Source organism: Vipera ursinii (assembly GCF_947247035.1).
Source record: "Vipera ursinii genome assembly, chromosome: 1".
Classification (NCBI taxonomy): domain Eukaryota; kingdom Metazoa; phylum Chordata; class Lepidosauria; order Squamata; family Viperidae; genus Vipera; species Vipera ursinii.
Window position 1 is genome coordinate 106058021 of NC_139512.1, and position 24433 is coordinate 106082453.

Genomic DNA, 24433 nt, shown 5'->3' on the forward strand with positions numbered 1-24433 from the left:
AAATCCAACTTTCCCAAAGTTGCAATGGATTGTTTTCGTTGTTCATTTGTGTTCATTTTGGTATTTTGATTTTTAAGGGAGCTGTGTACATTAAAATTATACTGAGGGAAGTCTGATGGCAAAAAGTTTAAGAACATCTTAACATCATCAAGGTTCCATGAAGTCGTCGTGTTTTGTTGTCCGTGGTGCTTGCCCGTCCTTCTCGACTGCATACAGTGGACTTACTCTAGGTTCCAATAAAACCATAGCATTTCATGATACCCCGGAAGCAGGTCTTCTGTGTAGTTGCTCTGCCCCAGATCTGTCATAGCATTCATCCTGAGATTTCCATGGATTCCATCCTGAACGTTCACAAAAAGGCCCACCCTTCTTTAAACCTGCCCTTTCCCCCAAACCTTGGACTAAACTTAATTGTGGAGTTCTCAAGAATCCTCTATCTGAGGTGGGGATATGTTGATTCTTTTATGTCAGCATTCATTTTTTTAATAAGCTGTTGTGTTTTACTTGTTTTTAATATTGTCATTATCCAGAGTTGTTATGGTGAAAGGGGGTAGCCCTTTAAAGTTAATTACAATAAATAAAAATGCAAAGACTTAGCTCTCTGGAGAAGTCTGTAATGCTGGGAAAAGTGGCAAGAAAAAGTAAAACAAGACAATTGGCAGCAAAGTGGATGAATTCTATTATAGCAGCAATGGTTGCACCCTTGCAAGACTTGAAGGGCCAGGTTCAAGACAGATGTGGAGAATATCTCTTCAGGTAAAGGTTCCCCCGCACATGCGTGCTAGTCGTTTCCAACTCTAGGGGCCGGTGCTCATCTCCGTTTCAAAGCCGAAGAGCCAGCGCTTGTCCGAGGACGTCTCCGTGGTCATGTGGGCGGCATGACTAGACGCCAAAGGCGCACGGAACGCTGTTACCTTCCCACCGTAGTGGTCCCTATTTTTCTACTTGCATTTTTATGTGCTTTTGAACTGCTAGGTTAGCAGAAGCTGGGACGAGTAACAGGCGCTCACTCGGGATTCGACCTGCCAAACTGCTGACCTTCTGATCGACAAGCTCAGCGTCCTAACCCACTGAGCCACCGCGTCCCTAGGGATCTCTTCATGTAGTCTCTAACAATTGATGCTGACTTGATAGCACATAATCGGTAGCAGAATTAAGCAGAGCTATGAATGACTTAACAATTTCTGAGGATGAATTATGACAATATCCTGGGCACATGTCAGAGAAAAGATGTTGCTGGGATATGTTTGTACAATGGCTAGGTACAGGTGGGAAATGTCTAGTGAGTAGAATGCCCTAAGGACCATCATACACAGAGAGGTAATAAGAAAAATGCAGCAAATTAGATTACTGGATTGGATTTGAGTTTAAAATTAATTGATGAATAATCAACTTGAATGCTTTATTGTTTTCCAAAACTGCAGGTTGGATTTTTTTCTTTTCCAAATTTTTAGCATGAGATAGCTGATGCAAAGAAATGGAACAGCAAGATTTATAATGCTGCCTACTATGGCAACTGTCATTTGAAAGGTAAAACTATTGCAAATATATACTGTATAGCTCTTTACTTTTTCTATCTCTATAGGATCTCTTAGTAAATAAACTTCATATGGATATAAATGTAAAAATATTGTCTATTCCACTGCTACCCCCTTCAGGTAGAGATACATATATCACTTATTTAATAAGAATTTGCAAATTCTATCAAATTAAGAAAAGAGATTTTATTGTTTATTTGTTTGTTTTGTGCTTTGAGCCAATACTGTAACTGCTTTCTGTGGAGTTTTTAAAAATGAAGCTAAAGGCTACAATCCAGCTTGAATATAAATCCATTTGAAATAATATATTTATAACTGAAGAAACAATGGTTTTTAGTTGCATTTTTTCAGGAATATGGTTTTGCTGCTTATTTTGAGGAGAATGTGGGACATTCATTCTCTGTATGTCATGTAGTTACATTTCCGTATAAAGTAAGGCTACCATATCTGACCCAAGGGACGCAGTGGCTCAGTGGGTTAGGACGCTGAGCTTGTCGATCAGAAGGTTGGCAGTTTGGCGGGTTGAATCCCGAGTGCCGTGTAACAGAGTGAGCGCCTGTTACTTGTCCCAGCTTCTGCCAACCTAGCAGTTCGAAAGCACGTAAAAATGCAAGTAGAAAAATAGGGATCGCTACGGTGGGAAGGTAACAGTGTTCCGTGCGCCTTTGGCGTCTAGTCATGCCGGCCACATGACCACGGAGACGTCCTCGGACAAGTGCTGGCTCTTCGGCTTTGAAATGGAGATGAGCACCGGCCCCTAGAGTTGGAAACGACTAGCACGCATGTGCGGGGGAAACTTTACGTTTACCTTACCATATCTGAACTACAGAAATCAAGAAATAGAATTACGGTAAGAAGTTTTTATATTGTTGTCGTGCCTTGGTTATTTGGATTTTTGCAGCCCACATAGAGTAGCTCCAATATTTAGTAGTTTGTTTGCTTCTTTGTTTATAAAATTTATAGGTTGCCAATCTTACTTCAAGGTAACTCTGGGCGGCTTACAATTATAATATAATCCCATGACTATTAGCAAGACCAGATGGCAAATGTTCTACTCCTGGATCTAATCTAGCAGAAGCCAATCCATGTGATAGGATATTCCATGGCTATTGACTGATTTATTTCACTATTTATCCATCCATCCCTTGCTTTGTAGAAAAAAAGTGCAGGTGTTCTAATAAATATTCCAAAAGAGACTTTTAAAAATTTGGTTTTGCAAGGTGCAAAGTTCCACACATTTTGTCATATTTGATCCCCTATTCTGAAGGACAGTTCTAAGAAGATAACGAAGTATCCTGTTGTGTCAAGTCTAAAATCATAATTAATCTAGCGTTCCATGTTCCAGAATGGTCCTCTTGAATCCCACACGTCTATTAATCTTTTTGCTCCCCAGCAGCCTGCATTTAAGCTATTCTGTAAATGAACATTTGTGGAATGCCCACAATGCATCATGTAACAGCAATTTTCCAGCTTTACATGCATTCCAGCAATTTTTCAAAAAAATAAAACTTACATATTTCAGCATCAGCATTTTTTTTGGTTTAGCATATCCTTGGTTTTAAACATTTGAATGGGGTTATTTGAGATAAAATAATATTTGCAGAATATACTTGCAGGAGTATATTCACCATCTATCCCAGAACGCTTTTCAAAAATGAGGGGCAGCATCTTTCAGGAAAATAATCTTGACTGTGATGGGTGGATCCCAACTTCACAGTGGGCAGGGTTTATTTCCAGTATAACAGCCCATCTAAAACAATTTCAAGACCATTTCTGTTGTTTGACATTTCAGATGACATTAATCCTCCCAGGGATATTTTTGTTAACAACTTCACATATTCTATAGATGCTTTTTCCTGACATTCTGTGGGACTGAGGCATGAGGCAAAGGAGTAGGGAGATTCCCTGACCCAGGGATATAAGGAACTCTGTTAGATGCTGTCAACATCATACTTTTTAATGATGTTTTATTTGTATTGTGAGATTGTTGAAGCAAAGGCTGCTTCATTGACTTATTTGAAGAATTCGCCTTTTGCATGGACAAATAGTTCTGTAGAGAATAACTGGGAAAATAAGGAATCAGCAAAAATTTGTTAGGATAGAGATTAAAAACAAAACTTCCAATACTGTATTGTCATTACAGAAATCTAAGATCTATTCACATCTGGAATTATGGTCATTTCAGTACGTGCATGTGTTGTGTAGAAATAGGCCAAAAAATGAAAGAGCTATGGATATGGGCTATTGATGTGTAAGAAAAAGGTGAATGATCAGCATATAAAATTATGAATTATGTAAAGGAAGTGGGTGTCTTTCTTCATTCAACTTGGAAGTTACACAATGAAACTGCACGACAGGTATTTCAAAAGAAATTCTTCAATGCCAGCTGTGGAATTGCAACCACAAGATGGCATTATATGGCAATCATTACTTTAAACTGCTTTAAAAGGGAATTAAGACAAATTCAAGATGGTGATGGTGATCGATTGCCATATTGCCCTAAGAATAATAGACACTACATTTTAGGACAATAGCCTTCTTCTGGAATAGTTTCCCAAAATGCTGTATAAACAGAGGTCAGTGGAAAACCCACAAGCAAAAGTATGTGTGGAAAACTGCAGTGTGCAGCAGTTTTTCCCCTTTCCTCTAGAGGTGGCCAAACCGATAAGGACTTCAATGTATGCATAGTAAATAATTAAAGACTAGAAAGCTTTGAGAGCCAGTTTGGTTGCATCAGGATAAAAATAGAGAGACTATGAGCTCTAGACCCGCCCTAGAGACATAACCAGCTGTTGACTTTGGGTCAGTCATTCTCTCTCAGCCCAGTGAAGAAGGAAGTGGCAAACCACTTCTGGTCAAACCTTGCCAAGAAAACTGCAGGGACTAGTCCAGGCAGTCACCAGGAGTCCAAACAAAACAAAACAACAAAACCCATCTAACTCGAAGGAAAAAAGAAAAAGAAATGTTTTAGCTTAGATATATGTATGATTATACCACAACCACCACCCTTACTACCTTGATTTTTCAATTGAGCTGTTTTGGCTTTGTGAGCGCAATCTTATGGGTTCTTCATAATCACATGGGCCAGTGAGGTTTACTTTTGAATAAATATGCATAGCATTAGCATTTAAGTTACACATAAATAGCTTACAGTCATTGGTGGATGTAAACTAGCATACATCTATTTACCTCAGTGGTCCTTTGCCAGATTTTATTGACAAGGCCAATAAATTCCAGGGTTTGGTAAATGAATCATCATAATGGGGGGAAAAATGAATGGATAGACAGGAGTTGCAGGTCTGAAGTATATTATTGACTACGCTTTATTTACAAAACCAAAAGATTCATACACTGCAATCTGTGTGGCAGTGTAGGCTGGAATTAGGAAAAGACACATGTGGGACAACAGGTATCAGCAGGGGCTCATCGTCAGTCAGAGCTGAGGTTCTGAAAGATGTGGGCACCCTAAAAGTAAGCAGTAGGCAATCCAGGCTGATGTTGCAATTATGGTTTTGTTTAGGCGAGAGAGAGGAATTGGTAGCTAAATAGGGAAGATGAGCCAGTGATGTTTGGCCATGCCACCATTGATGAATCTTCCTGCAGGCACCTTCCAGATCTTTATTTCCAGCGTCCTCCAACTTTGCCCTTGGCTCCGGCCTTCTTGCTGCTGTAATACAAATAAGATAAAAATGTGTCTTGCTGATGCAATACAGATACGGTTTCCTGCTCTTGACCTTGCCTTTTCAACAAAAAGTTTATTGTTTCATGTCACTCTACCATTGAAGCAGATGAAATGCCAAAGAGTTCTACTCCATTTTGCTCATCTCTTAATCAAGGAATAGCTGCTGGCAATCTGTTCAATCTGGCTCCTGAAGCTATTTTATCTCAAGGTGACAGTCAACACGTTTTTTGTTTTTTTTAAAGGCAGTAGTTGTCTGAGTTCTAATCAGTCTTGTCAGAAATGAAAGTTCCATACATTAATGGCAGAGCTATCTTGGAACTTTAGATGCAATTATAGTTGTGCATTAAAACTAATAAATGATATAGCCTCTGCCAACTTTTCAATTTAGTCTGAAAGTGATTGCATTATCACCTAATTAAAGTCATCACCAAAAATCCAGAAGTTGCCCAAATTTGACTTTACTAATAAAAACTAGATGCAGAGTCGAAACGTTTATTCAGGATTTCTGATAAACCATGGTAGTCCACAAAGCATTATGTTTCAAAGTAGCACAACTTCCTTTAAACTTCATCAAGATAAAAAAAAAAACTTATTCAAAAAACAGGCAGAAAAAAACCTCATGTTTAAATTGTGCTACTATAGTTGACAAGATTTCAAACTTTTATTTTGCATGCAAAAGAAACAGTATCTGAAACATGCAAAACGTACCTTAATTATGAGCTCAGTTATGTACTGTTGTTCCAAATGAGTACATTAATTTGGTACAGAACACCACACTTGGCCCAGTAACAAATTCTAGCTGCAATGCTGTTATTGGCATGCTGTGTATCCTTAGATGGTACTATAAGTTACACAACAAGCTAATTTGGATTAGTAGCTAGGTGTTTGGTGAATTAGAGTTTAGATTATGTGCTATTGGGACACTTCCAATATGAAATCTTCCAGGGAATGTGAGAGATAGGGAAATATAACAGTAACTGGAGTATCTTTAAAGCTTACATGATAACAGTGGTAGTTTTACATATGGGAACATGTCAGTGACATCACCATTCATACACACAAACAGCGAATACTTTACCTGCCATTCAACATAGGACTTTTTCTCCCCTAAAACAGCCTTTGTCCTCAGAGACAAGTGGCTGTTGTGTGTCTTCTGACGATAATAGACATATGTGCTACCGTATCTTCCAGTAATGTCCACAAGTATCAATTATAAAAATACCTTATTGATGCAGTTGGCAAAAATTTGGTATACCTTATTCCTGTTAGTTTCTTTTACTTTTATTTTTTCCTTGTAAGATTTTGCAGCCCGATCATTTCGTGAAGCTCATAATCTTTAACAACCCTCTTAGAATTGTATTCTTTTTATGTTTTGTCTTCTAAAGAATGGCACATCATCCCAAGTAACTTTCAGCATGTCCTATTGCCTTTAAAGTAGCATAGATTTATCTGAATTGCCTCCAGTTCTGCAACTGTTTATGAATTAACAGGGCCAATGAAGAGCTATTAATGAGCCCGAAGCACCATTCATTGAATGATATACATAATATGAAACAAATAAGCAAAACATCTAGAATTATATGCATTTTATAGAGCCAGGCATATCAATGCACTGGTTTTCCTTCCCTGCATGAGAAGAGAAGTTTTGAGAATTCATCCACCCATACAGTCATTTCTTCTAGAACTATCCCCTTTCAGCCCTTGCTTTCATTTGATTATTGTTTTGCCACTGCCTTTATCTTTAAAGCATTAGGTTTCTGAATTGACACATGCAGCAGTGAAACTAGGGAACAAAACAAGCAGGAAATAATTTGAATTAAGTGAAGGGAGATAAGATTATATGATGCATCAAAAGAACCATTGGGCACACCATGCCACGTGATTTCCATGTGACAGTGGCAAATTTGAATATTAGTGTTATTAAATCCTGTTCCTTACAATCTCGGAAAGTATGTTTCCCGTGCCAATATAAAGCATATTGGCAGCCTCAACCAAGATTGTTTGGGGGGGAAAGGGGGGGGAGGATTATAGATTCATTTCAGTTTTTCCAAAGTATTTTTTAAAGGAAAGAAAAGAGTGGGCTTTAGCGACTGTGCTTTTCCACTTCATTCCCTTCCAATAAGAAATAGCTGGAAGAAGACTGAAGTGACTACTGCAAACAGATGGATATTCCAGTCTTCAGACTGGACAAGTAATCTAGTTACTCACTGTTTCTGTGCCTGATCAATCCGATTTCTGAAGGTAGTAATCTGCAAACAAATATGACTAAGTTTTAAAAAATGACCTGCTTCTCATCATGGAGAGATGGTTTTACCAGCTGTTTCGCCTCAGTCAGGTATGGGCAGTAGGTTGTGGACTCGAGAGCAATATGCACAAAATGAAGTCAAAGCTGAAAGAATTTGTTCAGCAAAGCAGAGCAGAAGAATAATTTTGACTGCAAAGCATAAAAAGGCAGGACAAGGCAACAATAGGAATATAAAAAGGACAAAGGACATCACTTCAGTAACTGGGAACCCATCTTCCTTATCCAAGGTAATTATGGATGTCCTCCAGATTTTTTCCAGCTAGTAGATAGCACCTTTCCTGGGTAGGTCTATGCTAAGGTTCAAACAAGTTGCTTGCAATTGTTTAAACTTTTACAAAATATACAAGGCATAAATAACACAGTCTCTGGAGATAGTTTGGTGATATACCTTATCAGTAACGTGAATTAAACTCTGACTTTTAAATAACTGGCAAGGATCATTAATCTATTTTTCTTTCTTGAGGTGTTGAATTAGATTATCTCTGCCTTTTTATATCAGCACAATTAATTTTTTTTATCATGATTTCCCCTCCTGTCCTCATAATAATCAAGATTAATTTATTTGGGTGAATTCCTCTCACCTCTCTGCCTAGCTGAATGAGGAAAAAAATATTTCTATGACTGACTTAATTCTGTGCTTGTGATTTTAATCATCCTTAGGCGAAGGAAGAAACTAAAGAAAACCAGATCTTACAATTCTGTCAGGATAAAGGCCGACCAATTTTTTAAAAAAGTTAAATATGGGCTATTACCAGCTGTGAACAGACACTTCCTATTCAAAAGTGATCCTGTTATTTCACAAATCAATGTAGGGCTTTCCAAAGAGTAAAGGAAAGAAATATTCCAGGTTGGAGTAAAGACAGACGAGGAAGCATGCTGGAAATTTAAAAACCATTTTCCAGGTTTTGAGCAATTGCAATTTTATGAGGTGGAAGTGCTTCCATTATAATAGAAATCAAAATATAATTTCTGGCTCAAGGAAATAAAGAAGATTTTTTGGGGGGGGGAATTAAAATTTTACCATTATTTACAGCATCTTCCTTAATATCTCCATTGCTTTGTTCACTATGTAATAAACACACTGATTGCATCTTAAGAGACGGCTGGCCAACTGAGAATAGTTTTTTCTGTACAATTTATTGTACAGTAAATTCACAATATTCAAACCATAAGATGTCTTGTTCACCATCTTGGATTCACAAGGTGGGACTTTCTTCCATTACAAGAATAAACAGGAGACTCCAACATTGGAAGCAACACAACAACATGAAAAAGGATAGCTCAGCTGCCCAATATACTTACTTGCTTACTTGTAGATTTTGAACACGTGCCTTGTGGAACGGAGGAACTAATATTGAATCCTCCTCTTAACCAGGTATTTGTTTAAGGAACTTTGTTTACCAGACTGCTATTGATGCTTATGACTTACCTTCTTTTCTACGTGTGAAGTAAGATAGACAATAGGCATGGCACTTGGATTCCTGGGTAACAAAGTTGGGCAAGAATTGGCTCTAAAGCAGCGCTTCCTTTATTTTGCTTTCTTATGAACTTTCCTTGCTATCCAGCTACAGCTCAACTGTTCTTGGGATAATAGCAATTTTACCTTTAATTGTACAATTCCTTTTTAAAAAAAAAAACATAGGAGTTGCCATGGTGGATCAGAAACAAGTTCCATCTTCCAATTCAGTTTTCTCCAGTTGCTGTTTGATGCCTGCTCCAATCATTTGTAGCTAATTTACTCAATTGTCAGGGATTAATGGGAACTCTCACTCAAAGGTTTCTAGTGCTGCTTCCATATCATTAATATAATTTATTTATTATTTATTTATTTTGGGGACTTATATGCCGCCCTATCTCCCGAAGGACTCAGGGCGGCTAACAACAATAAAAAACAACAATACAAAAATTAAAAAAAGAATTAAATAACAGCCCCAAAATAAATTAACTACACAGTTAAAAAATTAACCCAATAGATAACCCAATAGATTTCTCTAAATTTGCAAGACAAATCTGAAAAACAATTGCCTCTTTGTCTTCTGGCTCTCACCTACTCTCTGCTGTGCTTTTTGTATAAATATCAGCAAACAAACAAACAAAAAAAGGCTTTTGAGCTGCTAGTTGATCTTTCTTACATGTCTTTTTCTAAATGTCTGTGGAGATTCTCAGTCATCCAGGTCAGAGTTATGTCAAAGGAGCTTTTTTCTTCAAAAGGCAACTGGACTGTTTTTTTCTTGAGGAAGAAAAAGAAAACATTTCTCTTCTTATCCAAGAAGCTTCATCACTTGAACAAGAAGCAAAATGTTTTCTTCTTCTTCCTCAAGAAAAACAGTCCAGTTGCGTTTTGAAGGGGGGGAAAAAGGCACTTTGAGACTGCCTTTTTCTATTTTCTTTTCCTTTTTTTTTTTGGACATGTGGGAAATTACCGTGTATAATTTGCAGCCCTTATTATTAGTAGTATTTTTATACACACACACACACACGACTCCAGATGTTTTGGTTTATAGAAATTATTTTTCTGGCACTACAGCCACTCTGTGAAGTAGGAAACTAAGATAATGATTGAATGGAGAGATCACTTTAAAAAAATTGATTTTTCTGCTGACATCACTTATTTTCATTGTCCTGCATTCATTTACAAGGGTCTTCAAACTTGGCCCTTTTATGACTTGTGGACTTCAACTCCCAGAATTCCTCAGCCAGGCACGCTGGCTGAGGAATTCTGGGCGTTGAAATCCACAAGTCATAAAAGGGCCAAGTTTGAAGACCCCTAATTTAGAATAATGTTTTCCAATTTTAGCTTGGGAATTCTGGGAGTTGAATTCTTAAAGTGGAGAAACACTGATTTGGATGACTGACCACATTTTTTCCAGTCTGCTGTGCTCTGCTGCCTTTGGCTATGTTTCCTGGATTGAAAGCCAACACATCAGGCTGAGAAAGGCTGATCTACAGAATATAACATTAAATTTCTATTCAGCTACCGGCACTTCTGAATTAATGCAATAAAGTTCGATGAGAAAAAAAGAGGAAGAAATGTGGCTATTTCTTGCTTTGTAAGCCAGGAATTGAATGCCACCCTGTTGTTTATCTATGCAAATTCTGACTTTCCAGACTCCCAACATGCAAGAGGCTCATGCATGTAAAAATCTTTTGCTGCTTATATCATCAGAGTGAACCCATTGTACTTACAACCTGGCCAGTGCCTGCACCCTGCAACGTAGTGATAAAATCTAAGAAAGATTAAGATCATTATTGGCTTTGGGGTTCTTAACAAATTGAATTTTTTTTGCAATAGGTACTCAGAAACAGAAAAGCATTCGCCTTTTAACACTGTCAGAACTCTGTCATTGTTTTGTGAGTGCATTACAAAGGATTATCTCAACATCATAAAAGCAGATAACTGCTGTAAGAAGGATGCCTTATTCTTCCCTATTTCCAAAATCAAATTCCAAGCATGGCAAAGCAATAACGTCCCATTTTCTGCACAACTGTGGAATCCACCAATTCTCCTTCATTCCTAGGTTAGCTTCTTGTGTCCCCTCTGTGCAGAATGTAAAGCATGTACTATTACCGAGGAGCAATTAAATGTGCAATTGGATGACAAATTATTTGGCTCTATCCACAAAGACAGAATTAAACCATAGGTAGAGTGGTTGTAACCATGCTCATAGTTTATAGACAAATTTGGAGTATTTTCTTCCATACAATATGAAGAAGATATAATCTATACTTTTTTTTAAAAAAAATGCTAATTATCTTGTAGCATTGTCAAGACAACAAAAGAGAATGGGGCTGGCTTTTCTGCCTGCATAAATTCACATGAAGATAAGGCTGGAGAGTTAATAGAGGCTGGGGACATCAGATGTGGGTTTGTTATTGATCTCATAGATATTTCAGTGCAGTGCGGACACTGCCTATGAATTTATACAGATGATTGGCTCCCCTGCTTGGCTTGGCTGTGATGGGGTTTAACCATCATGAATAAGCCATCTGGTTTATGAAGATCCTTCAAAAAGAAAGATGAGCATGTTAATTAATATGACAAAGTTATTACATAACATTTTCAGCCATATCATGAGGACATATTTTAATTAGAAGGCAGAAATCCACCCTAGGTGTATAATTGTGAAGTTATCACTCTGTGATAAACTGAATTTTGTTGATAAATGTTCAGAATGGCATATGGGCTTTTCTGGTTTTCTATGGTCTTCAGCCCAGGTCCCCCTTAGAAGCATAACTGATTTCACCCTGGAAATAAACAAAAACCATAGCCAACATCTCTTTTTCTACTCACATCATATCTCTGTCTCTTGATCTTTTCTAAATACTCATATTTTTCCGTCTCCAGCTGATACAGCGAGTCCCACAATTCTTTGGCTTTCTCCCTATTTATTTGTGAAGAAGTGGAGATATAATAAAGAATGATATACAACTCAAACAATTGGCAACTGCAAAGAAATCTATTTACATAAGCTCACTATTTCTTAAATTTATGATCAAACTGGTTGGCAGGCTATTCAAATAGAAGTCGAACGCAACTCAACAATTCCAGTTTGTGGATTTAATTAATCCCTCGTGTAACTCTTCCTTATGAGGAGTTATTTGAACACCTAAATATCAACAAAGAGCCTGACCACTTCTGGATACTTAATGAAAAAAACTGAAGTATCTTGGTCTCAGTACAGATACATGGGGGAATCATATTGTTTACTTTCTCCTTTAGAAATACTTGTTTATTTGTTCTTATTCCCTGCTTTCATAACTGCTAATCTTATTCAGAAGTATTTCATATGCCTTTGTGAGAACAATATCCACATATATATTAACAGGAATAATTTTTAAAATATAAGCGAAAAACTTTCGACATGCTTGAACATTTTTTCATAATTTACATACATTTACTTATATTTGTTTATATTTATCTAAATATAGAGGCTGTGCCTGGGTGTTTTTTTTTTACTAATTTACAAATGTTGCAACTGCAGGCAGAAGTTATAATTTAATCTGTTTTTTTTCTTACTACATTGATTATTTTTAAATTACCCATTAAAGTTAAATATTATATATTATTGTTAAATCAAATCTGATAGTTCATCAGGATTAAATATTTAACTGCATAATAACAAATGTTGTTTTCTTAAATATCCCCTCCTATTTTTTAATACCAGAAAAAGTACTAAAACAAATTTGAGCATAAACTCAATCTTGTGTCTAGTACAAGCGGTAGTGGGGGAAGTGGGGGCTATCTTTGTTTTTACCTAAGTTTGTCGTCACTAAGGTGATCAATATTCAGAGGTTTGCGTCTGTCTGCCAAAATTTTCTTCTTCATTTCTCTTGCAGTTTGTTTCTTTCCTCTCTTTTGATCAGCCTGTGCAAAACAAGTTTAAAGATTGTTAAAGAACCAAAACCAAAATCTAGTAGTTGAGGCACCAGGCTAGAAAGCAACAGTCCATGAGTTCAAGTCTTGCTTTAGCCATGAAAACTAGTTAGGTCTCTTGGGGCCAGTCACTCTCTCACAGCCCAGCTCACCTCAAAGTGTTGTTGTTGTGGGGAAAATAGGAGGAAGAAGGTGTGTTGGACAAATTAATGGGATATAAATAAACAAATAATCACTGGATGCATACCATTGAAGGAATTAATGAAGAACATCAAAACCTGGCAGTAGAGCAGTAATCCTGAATTGTAAAAATGCTTGATCACAATTCATATCATCCTCCATCAATGCACTAAACGTAGTGCCTGGATTGTAATCTGATATATTCAGATGCCATCAGGTTAGCACTAAATTAACCGTAATTGTTTCTAAGAATTTGCCAACATGCCTACTTTACATGTCTTTCTGATTCATTGCAGGAAATGCTCTAGAGAAGCCATAAGACTTCTCCTGCAGGGCTGAAGAGCCATTGGATCAAAACTATGGAACGTTGTAAGACTCTATCTCTCTACTAGCCTAAAGGGAAAAAAGGGTGGGGAGCTTAAAACAGAGACTAGCAGGTCCTTCTTGTGGTGAACATCTTTGGTCTCTTCTTGAAAGTGAAAGTTTTTGCCATTGTAGAATTAAAGAATTCCTAGAAATTCTTGAACAATTTTCAGATCAGCTGTGCTCATTCTTGATCACATTCTGGCTTTCTCTGCCCATCAGTAGATTTACCTTAGCCAAATAGCTGCTGTATGTGGCACCCATAGAGGAGAGAGCTTTCTTCTTCTTCATATCATCTTCAACCCTCCTCTTGGCATCTTCCTCCTCTCGTCTTGCCTTTTCCTCCTGTGAAACAGAAAGGAACAAACTCTGCTTCATACCTGGGACTCATAAAGGCAGAACAGAGCATTTGGGTCTGGGACGTAATTTTTTGGGAAGTGGTAAGATAAAGCCCAAAGTCACAACTCTTAACACATCATTTTACATTCAGGGCAATGAGATACCAATGACAAAAGGTTGTAAGGTAGACTCACAGCAAGTCTGGCCTGACGCTCCTTTTCTTTCTCAGCTCGGATTCTTTGCTGCTCAGACCTCTCAGCTCTACGTTTTTCCTATGCATTGCAGACAAAAGGCAGTAATTTGGTTTGAACTGTATTCAGTTCCAGAACAAAAGGCGTTGAAAAATGCTCCTCAGAACAAACAATTGAAATTAAATTGTGAAGAGTATTAAGATGAGACTCTAGAAAGAGTTCGGAGAAGGGCAAGAAAGATTATTAGGGGACTGGAGGCTAAAACATATGAAGAACGGTTGTAGAAATCGGGTACGTCTGGTTTAATGAAAAGAAGGACTAGGGGTGATATGATAGCAATGTTCCAACATCTAAGGGGCTGGCACAAAGAAGAGAGTGTCAACCTACTCTCCAAAGCACCCAAAGGACAAGAAACAATGGATGGAAACTAATGAAGGAGAGAACCAGCTTAGAACTAAGGAGAAATTTCCTGACAGAAAAATTAATGGAACAACTTGCCTCCAGAAGTTGTGGGTGCTCCAATACTGGAGGTTTTTAAGAAGAAATTGGACAACCATTTGTCTGAAATGGTATAGGGTTTCCTGCTTGAGCAGGGGATTGGAGTAGAAGACATCCATGGTTCCTCCCAACTCTATCATTCTATTATTCTGTTATGACAAAAATGTTCTTAGGTTGATAGTACTAGTAAAACAACTCCGAGGCATCTGAATCAAGGCCAACAATGTTTTCTAACATCTATAATGTATACAACTGGAAATTCAAGAGGACAATAAAAAAATTACTTTTCTTAGGTCCCAAATGACTAGTAACACCACTGTGTAAGAATTATATATTGTCCTTTGAAGCTGTATGAAACAGGCATATAGACACTTAGAAAACATGGCTACTTATAACAATTATTTCATGCCATTTTCTGTTCAGCAAAAAAATATCATAGGGCCTTTAACATTTAATTTGTCTTCATGATCTATCCTTGTGCTGAAGACCTTACAATAGTTGACTACTTGAGGAACACTTACAATTCTATCTTTAAGAGCCATTATATCTTCTTCCTCTTTTTTCCGGCTTTCAAAGTGGCTATCAATCAAGGCTTGAAGCTCCATCAAGTCTTTGTTCTGCCTCTTCTTTTGAATGTCCTGGGGAAAGAACGGGTGTTCCATGATACCAAGTACAATTAATGGGATAGTGTAGATTCCCCCCACAGAAAAAAATTTACATATTCCCATTTATTGAAACACCAATCATTTGCATCAGTTATATCTTCTCATAGCTATGGAACGTATGCAGAATGATTTTCATGCTGGGATATAAACCACTTTCTTGTCTAAAATTTGGACAGGCAAGACAAGAGATTCACTGGAAGAACCAGCAATACTCACATCAAAGTCTACTTTCTCACCCTCTGGGATCTTAGGTGCAGTCAACCTTTGTGGATGTTATGAAGAGAAAGAAAAGTACATAAGTTCTTGAGAAAAAAATATTTCAGAAGTAAAGGGAAGAGATATTTTTGGAAAGATTTTCTTGTATGACAATTTTACTGAAATAAATTTGCTCAAATACTCTGATAAAATCATGCTGCAGGATACGGGAAGTTGAACTTAAAACTGCTAAGGGGTTTGATGCACTGTCTAGCAATAATCATATTTTTCTTCCAAGTGCAAAACATTAATATTACAAATTATCGATTCCAATTCTATTAGAGAGAGAAGCATCAGAAATAGTTTGACAAGTTCTAAAAATGTGAATGTAATAATCATGATTGAGTTTGATTTTTTTGGTCTGCTGAAAACATTGGCTCTCTAGAAATGAATCTGAATGAAGATGTTGTATATCTCTCATTTAATTAAGATGTAGTGGAAAGTGTGAGGGAACCTCTGTTCTTTTTCTCTGACATCCTGCTTTACCAAATAGCTTGAAGGTCTTTTTTCTCACATCACCCTTCAAAACATTAGGGAAATATTTATGCTATTAGTCACTCTCCAAATTAATCTTCCTCAATCTGGTGCCTTCTAGATGTATGGAGATTGCAATTCCATAATCTCCAATACACAGAATTAATAGCTAGGTTTTCTGGAATTTATAGTCCCCAAACATCTGCAGGTATGAGGTTAAGGACAATTGTTACAACATATCCAATAAGATATGTTTGTATCTTTGCGTGTATTACTGGATGGACCATGTGTACATCTGTGAAAACTTATTTTGTATTCAAAAGAGATCTTTACATTTCATCCTAAAAATGAAGTATGAAATATGTGGAAATTACAGGTAAATATAGCTAACTAAATGTGAAAGACACAAAATATCTAACTGGCTATCCTCATTTACAATACATGAACCATGAACATTTAAAACCAAAGAACTTTACAAGAATGTTTATAATATTACTCCATTAAACATGTCCTAAACTTACGTTGGTACTGGTGGTCTCGGTTTCTTCTCTAAATATAGCAAATCAGGAAGTGAGCAGGGGAGAAAAGGGGGGAAAAAAGATGAAGCAAGAAACAAGAATAGAATAAATCTTACTTCATTGCTAAAGTCAAAAGATATGCATAGTTTTATGAAATTAAATATATTATTTACACTTTTCACATATCATAAAGACACTCTTTGACAAACTAATTTTACTTAGACGGAAAAAAAAAGTTCAGAAAAATAAAAGAGCAGTCTGGGTGAAAGCTTTGGAATAATATCCAGAAAGCAATATTTTTTTTTAAATGACTGCACCTAGTTTTCAAAATCTAAGTATCTTCAATAACCCCATACATTATATATGAATTCAGAGAATTCAGTCTTGCAGTGTTCTTACTGCCTTTTCTTTTTGTTTTGGTTTTGTCTTGATATTTCAGCAGTAAAAAGTTCACTGCTTTTTGGACAGAGTACTTTGTACAATATATAGTCTAACTTCAAAAAAATGATCATTCTGCTTCTGAATGAATAAAATGTCTAAAGCAGACACGTCAAACTCGTGACGTCACGTGAAGTCGCGTGACGTATCAGAACTTGTTCCCCATTGCTGGCAATGGGGTGAGCGCGGTTTACTCGTGACGCACCTGGCCCATGGGCCAGCAGTTTGACACCCCTGGTCTAAGGTATAGAAGTTATTGGGGGGGAAAATATTATAATTATTCATTCAGTTCAAAACTGAATGAGCCTTGGTGGAGCAGTGGGCTAATGCCTCCTTAAGTAACACCAGCTGCCTGCAATTAGTGCAGGTTCGCGTCCCACCAGGCTCAAGGTTGACTCAGCCTTCCATCCTTCCGAGGTAGGTAAAATGAGGACCCAGATTGTTGGGGGCAATTAAGCTGACTTTGTAATAATGCCGCTTGGGGGGGGCGAAAGCCCTAATAAGCAGGCATATACATAGAATGAAAGCTACTGCTAAGCTTGTAAGCCGCCCTGAGTCTTCGGAGAAGGGCGGGATATAAATGGAATTAAAATAAAAAATAAAACCAATCATCTTAAAGCAAAACATGACTCTCGCCTTCCTTTCTGCTAAATGAAAGTAACATTTAATAATAGCACCAGCTTTAAAATAGACAAGTTGCTTTGGAAAGTAACAAAACTGAGTAAGAATTGCCTGATAATTTTATATATAGACATTTATTTTTATCCAGTTTCTAAATTATTCTAATCAAATCCAGACAAGGAACTATGCAAAAATAATGATAAATGTTGAAGGGAAAAATGAGATATGAAAGCTATGACAAATTACAAGAAGAAAACCCATTGGTTGAAAAGCATTATTTGTTTCTTGCACAAAATAGCTTTCATACAATTATGGAATGTTCCTGCTTTTTTTTTTTTTTTTGCTTTTTAACAAAACTCCCATGACCACTCATGTTTTTTTTCTAATCATGTTACATCTTAACATATCTGCTACATTCATATGGAGTTCTTGGTGTTTTCTGAGCTTAGTTGTTACTTAGAAACATTTCATTGTCCAACTAGCTAATATTTAGATAATTATGTTACCTAGTTGGTTAATTAAATATCTCCACACAACTAAGGTAACAAAATTATCTAACTATTAGTATATTTTAAACAACTCCACAGTTCAACCCCGAGCTGCATTTATTCTCTTCTATTGCTAGTAAATTTATGGTGAATTATATATTGTATAATGTTCTTGCTTAAGTGGCTGTTGCTTTTAAGAAGTTTTCCAAGAACATTTGGTTTTTTAAAAAGTTTTTTTTATTTGTTCCAGGAATAGATCAAATATTTATATACTTCCAGAATATGAAATAAGAGTAAAACCAAAGGAAAATAAAAGTTAATTCTAATTCAGTTTAGTTTAGAATATTTCTTTTTGAAGAAACTAGCTAAAACATACAAATAAAGAATCATCGTGGCAAAATCCTTCTGATGTCCTTTTTTAAATTTTTTTTATCTCAGTCACTTTCTTACATATAAATATTCAGATGCATACTGTAATTCCTACACAAATCCTGCCAAAAGATAAAGCTCATCCTTAAAAAGAGCAAAACAAAACAAAAAGTGGAAGATAAACAAAGGAGCTTTAAAAGAAAGAAGAAATTGAAAGGTTATTGATGTCTCCCTTCAGAATCTGAAATGTAGAAAGCAGCAAAACTCATTAATAAAAACAGCTGTCATTCATCCATAGTGTCCTTTATAACTTTCTAATAAAGTAAAGGTAAAGGTTCCCCTGCACATGCGTGCTAGTCGTTTCCGACTCTAGGGGCCGGTGCTCATCTCTGTTAAAAAGCCAAAGAGCCAGCGCTTGTCCGAGGACGTCTCCGTGGTCATGTGGCCAGCATGACTTAGACGCCAAAGGCGCACGGAACGCTGTTACCTTCCCACCGCAGTGGTCCCTATTTTTCTACTTGCATTTTTACGTGCTTTCGAACTGCTAGGTTGGCAGAAGCTGGGACGAGTAACAGGCGCTCACTCTGCTACGCGGCACTCGGGATTTGACCCGCCAAACTGCTGACCTTCTGATCGACAGGCTCAGGATCCTAACCCACTGAGCCACCGCGTCCCTAACTTTCTAATAGGACAGCTTAAATTTAGAAAAACTCATTAGTGGCATAATAAAAATATCAGACTGCAAATAAATGCTAAATATAGGTAGTCCTCAACTTAAGAGCACAATTGAGATCAGAATTTCTGCTGCTAAGCGAGGCAGCTGTTAAGTCTGTTATGCCAGATTTTACATTTTTGCCACAATGGCTGAGTGAACCACTGCGGTCGTTAAGTGGATCACTCGGGTGTTAAGTTAATATGGCTTCCCACTGCATGATTGGAAGCCAGCTGAGAAGGTGGCAAATGGCAAATCACAGTTACAGCAACGGCTGTAACTCCACGGTGATTGCCAATTGCCCAAAGTTTGATCACAGGACCGTGGGGATGTAAATGCAAAGACAAATGATGTCACTTTTTTCCAGTGCCATTGTAACTTTGAGTAGTCACTAGAGAAGGGTTGTTAAGTTAAGGACTAGCTATATCTGTAGGTGTGTGATGTATATGGAGGCTGGTGTTGGTGGAAATATGTAGGTACTGTTTTGTAGGCAAAAAGGGACTGAAACATATTTTAAAGCGGGAGCAACATTTGGATGCATCTCAGGAAGATGCTTCCCCAGCTCACTGGGGTATTAGAAAAGGGCTGGCACAATTAGACTTGCAAAATTCTTAATTGTAGCCCAGGTCAATAAGTGTGGTTTTACCTTACCGTGGAGTTGATTTCCTGGTCTGATCTACCTAGTGGGACTGTCATTAAGGGATTTTCTTCCGGGGGAGATGCTATTTTTCAAGGAAATGTTTTTTTTTTCCAAACCATAGCAAGTGAAGGAAGGGTTTAATACTCCATGCAATTACACTTGGATTGTGGGATAGTGGATGCATTTAACACCATATTATAGGTATTTTGGCCCTAAATGAAAACTCTTTTTCATCTATTGGGATTTATAGAGACTGTATTTCTGAAGGCTTGGTTTACAATAAAACTTACTCCAAACAAAATGAAAATACCAGTTGTGTTATAACCGTAAGTATTTGGTCCAGTTTCTGATGAGTAAGGATTCAATGCAGAATAAAAAATGTGTTAGTAACAAGGATATACTGCCTCCAACATCCACCAAAATACCACAATCATATTCTGCTTCTTCAAATGGAAATGGAAGACAAAGGAAGGTAGCCAATCAAATACTCCTTCTCCATGTCCACCATTTGTCAATTGTCCTGTTTTTCGAGTCAATCTGAAGAATCCATTTGTTGAAATACCAGTAAAACTATTTTAGACATTTCTCCCCCTTTCCTATCCTTAGTTCTCCATACTTCTTCCAAATCTGCTCTGAAATGAATGCTCAGTCCTTCAAATTTTGGGGAGTCCATAATGGGCAAAGGAATTCCTTCTGCCCTTATTCTTATCTCTGAAGGCTAGATTATACTTTTATTGTAGGTCAACACCCAAGAAACTCTAACCTTCCTTGGGCGTGTGCAGTGAGACATTTAAAGTATGTGTACAATGAGACATTTAAAGAGAATCTAAGCCATAAACTCCTGAAGTAGAGTCTTGCTGGTTTTCAGTTCCATCAAGGTCCTGTTCTACATATCCTCAATAGGTTTTCATGTCTTGGTTATTATAGAATAGGTTATGCTATGTGCAATCCAAGACATTTAGGACAGCTTGCATGAAAGGGGGAAAGGAAACTAAATTAGGCTAACATCCTCACAGAGCAGCTGAAGGATGCTACAAAACTGTCTTTATAATGTTCCTTCTAGAGCAGAAATCAAGTGTTAATCACCTGGTCTTCCCAAGCTCCTCGGAGCTCTATAACACTGAAGAGACATTGGGGAGGGGGGAAGGTTGTACTGATCTGAAACTAATGAAAGGAGCCTTGGAATATATATCCTTGGCAGAAAAGACCAAAAAAACTTCCAAGAATATGAGTAGACAAGGGCTTTACTTACCACCCGTAAACAACAAATCACCCTAACATTTAAGAAACTGATTTTTTGTCTTTATTTTTTTCCAATCCTCTAGTTTCTCAGATTGTTGCAAAATGGATTGAGATGTATTGGCATTGTTCAAGAATTAGAGGAGAAAAATAAGACAGAAGTAGAATCCTCTGGATCTTTGAGTTTCAGGTTTCTACATGTATTTCTGAAATAAAAGCTAAATGAGCTCATAGTCTGGGACAGGGGTGTCAAACTTGCAATGTCACGTGACGTGTTGCGACGTATCGTGACTTTTTTTGCCATTGCTGGCAATGGGGTGGGTGCAGTTTCACTATGATGCATCCAGCCCACAGGCCAGCAGTTTGACGCCCCTGGTCTGGGGCATCCCATCTGAGGACAAAAGGTGTTCCTGTTAATATTAATTGACAGATTTAACCTCGTACTATCTAACCATCAAACCATTAAACATTTGCCATTAAACATTTGATTAAGTAGAAGGAGGAATGCCAGTTAGAAACACAGAACTTCCTGGAGTATCACTTGGTCTAGGTCACGGGTCGGCAACCTCCGTCTCCTGTGGCTCCCAGCCACCCGGTACGCGCGCACCTCTTCGAACAGGCAGTGGTGCACGCGCACCTCTCCAAATGGAGAGTGGCACCACCCGTTTGGAGAGGTGCGCGCGCACCTCTCCGAACGAGCGTAGGTGCGCGCGCACCTCCCCAAACCTTTGGAGAGGTGCGCGCGCACCTCCGCGCGAACGGGCAGTGGCGCCGCTCTTTGGGAAAGCTGTCGTGACACGTTTGCAGGCTGCCGAAGGCAGTAGCTCTGCAAACGGGCCGTCGCGCAACTGGGAACCGGTTCCATCACATAAAAAAAATGGCAACTGCGCGCGTCCGCGCATGCGCAAGAAAAAACCGTTTTGCGCATGCACAAAATGTTTTTTGCGCATGCACGTGCATGGACGCACGCACGCGGCTCCCACTTTTTTTTATGTGTGATGGAACCGTTTCCCAGTGGCTCTTTTCCTTTTTCAGGTTGCCGACCCCTGGTCTAGGTCTAGATGCAATGGATAATAATCAAACAAGCATAATAATCAAACAAGCAACTCATTCACAGAACACCACTCTCATTAGATCATGACGGGAGAACATACTTCCACCTAAAGGCTGAATTCACGGCCAGGAATATAGATGCAGTCCAAACTGTAGGCCAGGGGTCTTCAAACTTGGCCCTTGTATGAGTTATGGACTTCAACTTCCAGAATTCCTCAGCCAGCATGCCTGGCTGAGGAATTCTGGGAGTTGAAGTCCACAAGTCATAAAAGGGCCAAGTTTGAAGACCCCTGCTATAGGCAATGCCTCTTCAATGTTTTTCCCCCATATACAGATATGTTCCATTCAAGCCCACTTTCTGTCCTATACTACAGTTCTTTGTCACATGTAACACACACCATTCAGTCAGAAGGAGGAGTGCCCACAATAGCTGAATATGACCAATGGAACCACATCAACTTCATGAGAAGCTCTGTGGAATATCTGTATGGCAAGGTATAGAAAAAGGGAAAAATACTATCTTAATTCCAAAATACCCCCCAAAAGTAAGTAATGAGTTGGGGACAAGATGAAGGCTATGTCAGGAGGCATGTACTCTAAAAATAGTTAGTAGGACAGTTAGGGGGTATGTTGGTTGGATGTGAGGATATTCCCACTGTCACACAATGCAAGCAGACTTAACAGCAGTTTTGCATTTTGGGAAGTTTTTCAAGGCTACATCATCAGAAAGAGTTAGCCTCATCCTTTCTGAAAGAAAGCCCTCTCAAAAATCCCTTCTATCATGCTAACAATGCTCTTTTTCATATTATGACACTTTTAAATTTCATGTAAATATATTTCAACTTTTGCTTTTGTCTCTAAAGAATTCAAGATATTTTAAAGACAGTGTGGACCTCTGGTGTGTGTATGCAGAACATTCTAGAACAATCTCGGAAGAAAAATTCAATATTTTAACATCGTCCAACTTATCCTCAAGTCATTGGGAACATTGTTGAACACTGTTGGTGCCACCCTAGAGAAAATAATGAAGAGATAAAATAAAGTTGATTGAATGGATACATACCTTCTTCCCAGACTTCTTTCAGAAGCATCATGATGGAAAGAATAGTGATGTGAAGCAAAAAAGGAAAAAGTGTAAAAATATAAACATATTTATGCCTAATGGGTAGAATGGGTGATTAAAGGGTAAAATGGAAGAAAAAAAAAGAAAAGGTCCACAGGCATTTGTAGAAGCTGTGGAAATTGGAAAAATTGTAATGGCAGGTTAATGCAGCTATGAGCATGGAGCAATAAAGCGAAAACATACTTGTTTATGTAGTAGGTTAATAGTACTTGTTGATCTTGTTTCTTCTCTTTCAATATCCCATTCACACAAATGTATATTATGTACATATTAGAGATTAGGAGGATTTGGAAGTTGTGTCACATACCTGGCTCATGAACTTCATCAGGTAAGAAGTATCATGGATCAAGATGTAACAAACCGCAAGAGAACAAAAACAAGAGTGACATGTTAATATGAGCGTCTTTGAACTTTGAGTTTGAACAGAGGAAGAAAAAAAAAGCAGTAAGCATAATCAGTAGTCATTGGTAAAAAAAAAAGTTAATAAACCATGTAAAAGCAGCCAAATAGGGAATCCATAATGGTGAATTTGCCAAGCCATAGAATTAATGCTATTTTGCTCATGATTCGTTTGTCAGCCTTGTGTAAACAAAAAGGAATCCACAGTCTTATTCTGCAAATGATTACTCTGGACTGTCATGCTGACATCTGGGATTGAAATAACAGGATGCTATGGGAATGCAGATATCCTTTCATTCTGTTGAAGCACAGTAATATCAAAAGTGCTCACAGAGAATTATTTCCAGGAAATAAACATTCTTCTTTATTTTTTATTTTTCTCTGGCTAGATGGTGTACTTTTATTCATTTACCTATTAGATTCAGAAGCTGCCCAATTACAAGTAAGTTTGTGAAAAGTCACAAACTTCTTTTTAAAAAAGATGATGAATGGCCAGAATAACACAACATAAGTGTCCCCCCTACGTGGAACAACACCCTCCCCCAATAACTGATAGGGATTCAGCAACCATCTTACTCCCAAACCATCCTAAACTATATTTATGTTAAGAATGCATTAATTCTCCAGAATAAGGTGTTGCTAAGAGTGTCATATTTTCTTTTTTTTTTAAAAAAATGTTCATAGAGCTGTACATATAATCTTAGGCTCACTATGTTTGATTTTAGCTTTTTAATATCAAAGAATGCAAGCCCTTGCTATGGTTATTTAACAAATATTTCATTTTTTCCCTAATAAATGGAAATAAAGATTCTTATGAAGATATTACAATATTTGTGACCAATAAATTCCAATTCCAGAAGGAAAAAAACCCTCCAAAATTCATTTCTGCAGGACCACATAAAGCTAGGATCAAGTTCTAAAACATAAACAGTGTTTTTGCAATAAAACATTCACAAGGAATAGTCCTTT

At 37.6% G+C, this 24433-nt stretch overlaps 1 protein-coding gene across 2 annotated transcripts; it reads right to left on the bottom strand.

Annotated features, from left to right (window-relative positions):
• Window positions 1-4829: 4829 nt before the first annotated feature.
• TNNT3 (troponin T3, fast skeletal type) lies at window positions 4830-23279 on the bottom strand. Of its 2 annotated transcripts, XM_083348489.1 has the most exons (10): window positions 23249-23279; window positions 16386-16413; window positions 15352-15397; window positions 14992-15108; window positions 13976-14053; window positions 13674-13787; window positions 12781-12890; window positions 11817-11907; window positions 10712-10752; window positions 4830-5205 (listed from the first exon to the last, which is right to left on the bottom strand). In XM_083348489.1, exons 4-10 carry the CDS (start codon window positions 15073-15075, stop codon window positions 5157-5159), a joined length of 567 nt encoding a protein of 188 aa, XP_083204615.1. In that variant the 5' UTR covers window positions 15076-15108; window positions 15352-15397; window positions 16386-16413; window positions 23249-23279; the 3' UTR covers window positions 4830-5156. The 2 variants fall into 2 exon arrangements, with proteins under 2 accessions (XP_083204615.1, XP_083204614.1); XM_083348488.1 differs by lacking the exons at window positions 10712-10752; window positions 23249-23279 and adding an exon at window positions 7429-7469.
• Between the last annotated feature and the right edge of the window lie 1154 nt (window positions 23280-24433).

Coding starts and splice junctions, on each gene's coding strand:
- TNNT3 (XM_083348489.1), bottom strand. CDS start 15,075: ATGGAGCTTCAAGCCTTGATTGATAGCCACTTTGAAAGCCGGAAAAAA. Junction 13,788..13,975: donor AGCGTCAGGCCAGACTTGCT/GTGAGTCTACCT, acceptor TCTGTTTCACAG/GAGGAAAAGGCAAGACGAGA. Junction 5,206..10,711: donor GTGCAGGCACTGGCCAGGTT/GTAAGTACAATG, acceptor TTTGTATTACAG/CAGCAAGAAGGCCGGAGCCA.